Here is a 6,000-nt window from a genome sequence, read left to right as displayed (position 1 = left end):
CGTGGAAACCAGGTACATTCAGGGCATTCTCTCCTCTTTGTCCTATTGGTGAGAGACAGGCCAATGAGAGAGTCCAACCAATGAGCTTTCAGAGTTCCCCCTGTTGTTTCCGCCACCTCTACTGACAGATATCACTCTGTCTCTTCCTTTCACTCTTTCTTTGGTCCTGTTTCTTTGTCACACTTGCTGTGGCTCGTGGCTTATCAATGTCTGCTCTCTTTTGTTTGTTACTGCTGTTTCTCTTCCTCTCTCTGTTTCTCCCTCCATTGCTCTGTTGTCCTGTTCTGTCTGTCTATCTGTCTATCTATCCGTTTGTCTGTCTGTTTGTCTGTTTGTCTGTCTGTCTGTCTGTCTGTCTCTCTCTCTCTCTCTCTCTCTCTCTCTCTCTCTCTCTCTCTCTCTCTCTCTCTCTCTCTCTCTCTTTCTCTATCTGTCTGTCTGTTTGTTTGTTTGTTTGTCTGTTTGCCTGTCTGTTTGTCTGTCTGTCTGTCTGTCTGTCTGTCTGTCTGTCTGTCTGTCTGTCTGTCTGTCTGTCTGTCTCTCTCTCTCTCTCTCTCTCTCTCTCTCTCTCTCTCTCTCTCTCTCTCTCTCTCTCTCTCTCTCTCTCTCTCTCTATCTGTCTGTCTGTCTGTCTCTGGTTATGCTGCGGCTGCTGTTGTTGTTACTGTTGCTCTTCTTTTCCTGTTGTTGTTGTTGTTGTTGTTTTGGCGGTGCTGTTGTTTTGATTTGCCGTTGTTTACATGTTGCTGTAGGGCAGTAGCTCGGTGAGCGGCAGCCCGGTCCCCTCCACCTCGGGGACGAGCACCCCGCGCCGGGGGCGCCGCCAACTCCCCCAGACCCCCGCCGTGCCCCGCCCCCACGTCACCTACTCCCCCGCCGTCCGCAAGCCCAACTACGGCCCCTCCGGCCGCCTCCGCTCCCCCTCCCCGCGGCACTTCTCCCCCCCGGAGCACGACGCAGGAGGGTACCACCGCCCCCCCTCCCGCCAGGCCTCCCCCCACCACGGAGGCGGCGGCGGCTCGTCCAGGCACGGCTCGCCCCGGTCGCCGCGGCACCAGTCGCCGCGGTCGCCGCCGCCTCACGGTTCGCCGCGGTCGCCTCACCGGGGCCGATGGAGCGGGCCCCCGCCCGGAGACAGCCTGGAGGGGGAGGGGCCGTTTTACGAGCAGGACTATGAGTACGAGCGCCACCACGAGCCGCCCGGGTACGAGCAGAGCCTGTCGCACGGAAACCCCCATCCCCACGGCAACCAAACTCACCCGCGCTCCCCCAGGACTGTCCGGCACGGTGGCGGCCCTCCCCCGCCTCCCCCTCCTCACCCCCGCAGGGTCCCCAATGGATACCGCTCCTCCTCGCCCTCCCCCCACCGGCGAGGGGGGCCCCCTGGACCCCCTCACCCCCACCAACGGGCCCCCCACCCTCGAGGGCCCCGCAAGGGCCTCCATGAACCTTACAGTGAGACGGACGACGATGACTGGTGCTAGCGGACCTGGGGAGGAGGAGAAGGAGGAGGAGAAGGAGGAGAGGAAGAGCTGGGGAGAAAGAGAAGATATTTTTTCCCGTCCCTCTGGCTTTCAGTTATGGACTTGAAGGAGGAGAAGAGAAGAGGAGAGGATAAAGACTCTCCTATCTCCATCTCTCTACCTCTGGACGGAGGGATGGAGGGATGGAGGGATGGAGGGATGGAGGACAGAGGATGCACTGTTACAAACACACTGTGTGAGTGTGCGTGTGAGACTCTAAAGTAAGAGCAACACACAGACAGGCAGACAGACAGGCAGACAGACAGACAGGCAGACGAGCACTATGCACCATACCCCCTATCCCTCTCTCAGAACTGCACTACCCAGGATGCTTAGCGTGTCAAGCAAGGGCAGGGCCATGCAGGGTGGGGGTTAAACAGAGGGATGAAGGAGAGGACTGGAAGATGGGAGGAGGTGTAGAGAAGGAAAGTGAGGTGGTGATTGGTGGAATCCCACCTCCATCAGACAGCGTGGAGTGACGTCTGCCGGCTGGCTCGTCGCTGGTCCACCTGTGTTGCAAACACAAAATGGGGGGAGGGAGGAGTAGAGGAATCTCTCTCTCCTCTCGTGCTCCTTCTCTGCAGAGAGGTCAAACCAGGACCCCCCATCCTTACACGCCAAGCTATGCCTCCAGACTAAGTCAAACTTAAACACTTAAAAAAAAAAAAAAAAAACTTTCAACCATGAAACTATAAACTGAAAAGAAAAAAATACATACTTTGAAAAGTCAAAGGGAGAACAACCACTTTAACTCGTAATCTTTCCTTTCCAAGGACTGAACCAGGAAGCTCCGCCTACACTGCAAAAACCAGCCAATGGGCCGCGCTGGGCTGATATTTGATGAGTTTTATCATCCCTGTTTACTGTTAATGACTCACTCGATGCTGAAGGAACTGATGTGACATCACTTCCTGTGGGTAGGCCACAGAGAGACCTCACTTCCTGTTGTCTGTGCACTCATTGGTTGAAGCTACAGAGAGGGATTGATAAGGTGAGGGATTACATGTAGCCCCTCCCCCTTATGTTTAAACCCCTGCCTCGTCAGAGAGAGATTAAAAAAGACAAAATAACGACAGGAAAGTGTGTCAGATGCTTGAAAGTAGTGTGGGCGGAGCAAGGGGGAGAGAGGACGGGTGGGGGGAAAGAGGAAAGACAAAAATGTCTTCAGGATTTCTTCTGTCAATTACTTCTTCTTCTCCTCCTCGTTCTTCTGGGACATTGGAGCTTGGATCTTCTGTCATTGGCTCGGCCTCCTCGATCTTCTGTTCAGTCATTGGCCCGGCCTCCTCGATCTTCTGTTCAGTCATTGGCCCGGCCTCCTCGATCGGATCCCAGTGGGAAGGAAACGTGCATGATTCAAACGTTGGGGTGTGAAGGACAATGGGGCGACACCGCGGGACTCTCTCCTTTACCTTTAGGTTTCTAAAAGACCTTCTCTTTCTCTCTCTCTCTCTCTCTCTCTCTCTCTCTCTCTCTCTCTTTCTCTGACCTCTCTGGCCTCAGAACAGACTCTTTGAAAGACAACACCTACTTTAAGTTTGAATAGGTTTCAGAGATGTGTTTTTTTTGGTTATATAGATATAGGCAATGTTAAGGTAGTTCAATGCTACAAGCTCCCTATTGTAGTGCATGACAAAGAGCGAGGGAGAGAGGAGAGAACTTAGGAGAGAATTTATTTATTCTTGTTAATGATGATGATATAAAATCAATGTCAATGCAAAACTGTTGATGACGTCAATGACGACGGTGATGAATATGATGATGAAGATGATGATGATGTTGCCGTAACTTTTGTTGTCATGGTTTTTTGGAGTTTACTTAGTCTACTGTGTCCATCTTGTTTCCATCTTTTATTTGTATTCTTTCTATATTTTTTTCTTTCTCTCCTGTGGGTTCTGTTCAACAACGTTTATCGGGGGTACCAACGTAAATGTGCAACGTTTTGGAACAGAGGTGGGGGAGGGTTGGTTGGTGAACACTCACCAAACAGCGTTGCTTTCTCTAACGCACTTCTGATGCTTTGGTTCAGACTGGGGAAGACCCAGGGCGTTTCAAGCCTTGTCTGTAGGTCATTTATTTTTCCAGTGTATGATGTAGCTAAATACACCACGCAACGTGTATGGGTGTTGATACTGTTCGACTGCGGAAACCCCAACCCCGCCCTGAGGTTAGGAGGTCAAAGTTCAGCAGGAGGTCGGGTCGGGAGTGGAGGGTTCGAGGGAAGAGTCTGTGGAGGTTTGTGAGCAAGTTTGGGACATAAGCCTAAGTCCATCTGTACCAATGCTGCCCCTTAACCCAGTACTCTCTGCTCAGGATAACCAGAAAACAGCCAAACGTACCAACTAACTAACCTACTAACTAACCCACCAAGCCACCCCTTCACCCCCCGACAGATAAACCGCATGGTTAGGGGGGTCTCTCAACCAATCCGTCCGCACAGTCTCCCTCTCTCTCTCTCTCTCTCTCTCTCTCTCTCTCTCTCTCTCTCTCTCTCTCTCTCTCTCTCTCTCTCTCTCCCTCTCTCTCCTCTCTCTCTCTCTCTCTCATAATTTGTCTTTACTCAGCTGCTAGGCCATGCGAAACGAAGAGCGCTATAGTTTCGATAAACGTCCGAACCCTTCAGGAACACAAACATGTACAACCGAACGATTAGCCGTTCGTGGGAACATTTCTTTTGCTGTCCGTCAATGTGGATCAGCCGACATTTGGCAGTTCAGCTCGCTCTCGCTCTTAAAAAATCATAGATATAATAAGATATTAGATAAGCGTAGAAGATTTAGTATTGAAGATGAGCGTTTCAGACTATTATTTCTTTAGATATTTATACTGTAGCTCTAGTATAATGATTATCAACGCTGATAAACTTGCACTTGATCTCACAGTGACACCCACCCAGACTTCCTCTCTTCAGGGAGTACTCTATGCAGAACCCATTTCCACGCTCCACCCCTCTCTCTCTCCTCACGCACCAGTCACTACACCGTCAGAGTACATACAACATACAAAAACTATAGATATTTACATAGATAGAATACGAGAGAATATTGAAAATGTGAATTATATAACCTTAGAGGATTGATCCAGGTATCCACACTTAGATACTGACAGGTAACCTGCTGTTATTGTCTTTTCTTTTGCGTTTTCTCTTTCTTTCTCCACCTCCAACAGTATTTTCTTTCTCTATCTCTCTCTCTTCTGATCCTTCTCCCCTCCCCCCTGGGCTCGCCTCCATCAGTTCTAGGGTGGTGTTGTGCGCACACAAACACACACCCTCATGAACACATCCGTCCTTGGTCTAGTTTTACAAATCTTGAGAGGAAAGGGGGGGTTCCCCTCCCTGAGTGTGGATGTTTACCTGAAACCCACCGCACTCTAAAGGAACCTGGCTGGGGAGAACCCATCGGAACAGCCCTATAGAACCCCTGTAGAACCCTTTGACAACCTACAGAGCCACAGTGCCTTTTGTTTCACAGTCACACACACACTTACCACCCCCAGCCCCCCCCCCCCCCCACACACACACACACACACACACAGAGACACACACTCCCCCCAACAGCCCCCACATCTTACCTGCCTTTCTCTTCCAAGCTTCAACTCTGTTCCCAAACCCCTCCGCCCCCCGCCCCCTCCCCCTTCCTCGCAAAATAGACGAGATCGGCCTCACTACGCCTTAAAGAGCCCCCAGTAGGCTCAGCACTGGGGCTGGGGAACAGGCTCTTGATTCTGCATAGCTGCAGTGAGGCTGAGGGTCTGAGAAATTAAACGGAGGCCAAGAAACTAAACCTTAACATGGCGGCCATTTTGTGTCGTGCCGTCGGCCATATTGGGATCTCCTTGTCCCAGTTTCAGACAGTAGTGTAATGAGAGACACCAGAGCAGTCGGTTTACTTCTCAGGTGATTCCAGGGTTAGCTAGGTAGATAGATAAATAGACCTAGGTTTTAGGTTCAATTGCTGTATGGTTTATCAGGCATGGATATTGTAATGAGATCAGACGTTGTAATGTTGAAATGTCCCTCACCTCTCATCCACACACCCTGCCTAACAAACTCTTGCACTTGACACCCAGCTGTGTCTACTGAACCAGGCAGGGGACAGACTCCATTTTGGTTCAACCGTCACCACCCACCACACGCTTGTCCAGAATTGTAAACTGAAGATCCAAAATGGCCGACACACAACACTGCCCACTGTATTTAAAGCATGATGTTGTGTGCGTGCTCACAAGAACAACAACCAACGCCCATTACAAACACCAACATTTTTTTGTGTGTTTTGTTTTTGAGGGAGTTTTTAATTTGTCTGTAAAAATTTTCAAGCCACAAATGCTCTTCTGTCACCCCCGTAAAGCCAGTTCTATCCATCCTTTCTCATCCTTTCCTTTCTACTCCCTATTTGAGGCTTGTGTATCACTTCATCCATTCGTCTCTCTTTATCACGTTTATTCTTTCTCTGTCGCGCCCTGTCCGTCTCTG

At 50.5% G+C, this 6,000-nt stretch overlaps 1 protein-coding gene across 2 annotated transcripts in view; it reads left to right on the top strand.

The window, feature by feature from the left end:
* Positions 1–4,009, top strand: part of LOC146237508 (voltage-dependent P/Q-type calcium channel subunit alpha-1A-like) — a 35,273-nt gene extending 31,264 nt beyond the window's left edge. For both annotated transcript variants that reach the window (XM_084684756.1, XM_084684757.1), the window contains exon 23: positions 753–4,009. In XM_084684756.1, the coding sequence (XP_084540882.1) occupies positions 753–1,484 (732 nt within the window). In that variant the 3' untranslated portion in view covers positions 1,485–4,009. The remainder of the gene's footprint in view (positions 1–752) is intronic.
* Positions 4,010–6,000: the final 1,991 nt, after the last annotated feature.

Source organism: Hypomesus nipponensis, chromosome 21 (genome assembly GCF_054491055.1).
Source record: "Hypomesus nipponensis isolate SF chromosome 21, ASM5449105v1, whole genome shotgun sequence".
In the NCBI taxonomy this organism is placed as follows: Eukaryota; Metazoa; Chordata; class Actinopteri; order Osmeriformes; family Osmeridae; genus Hypomesus; species Hypomesus nipponensis.
Note: the sequence above shows the minus strand (reverse complement) of the source record. Positions and strands in the feature narration are given on the sequence as shown.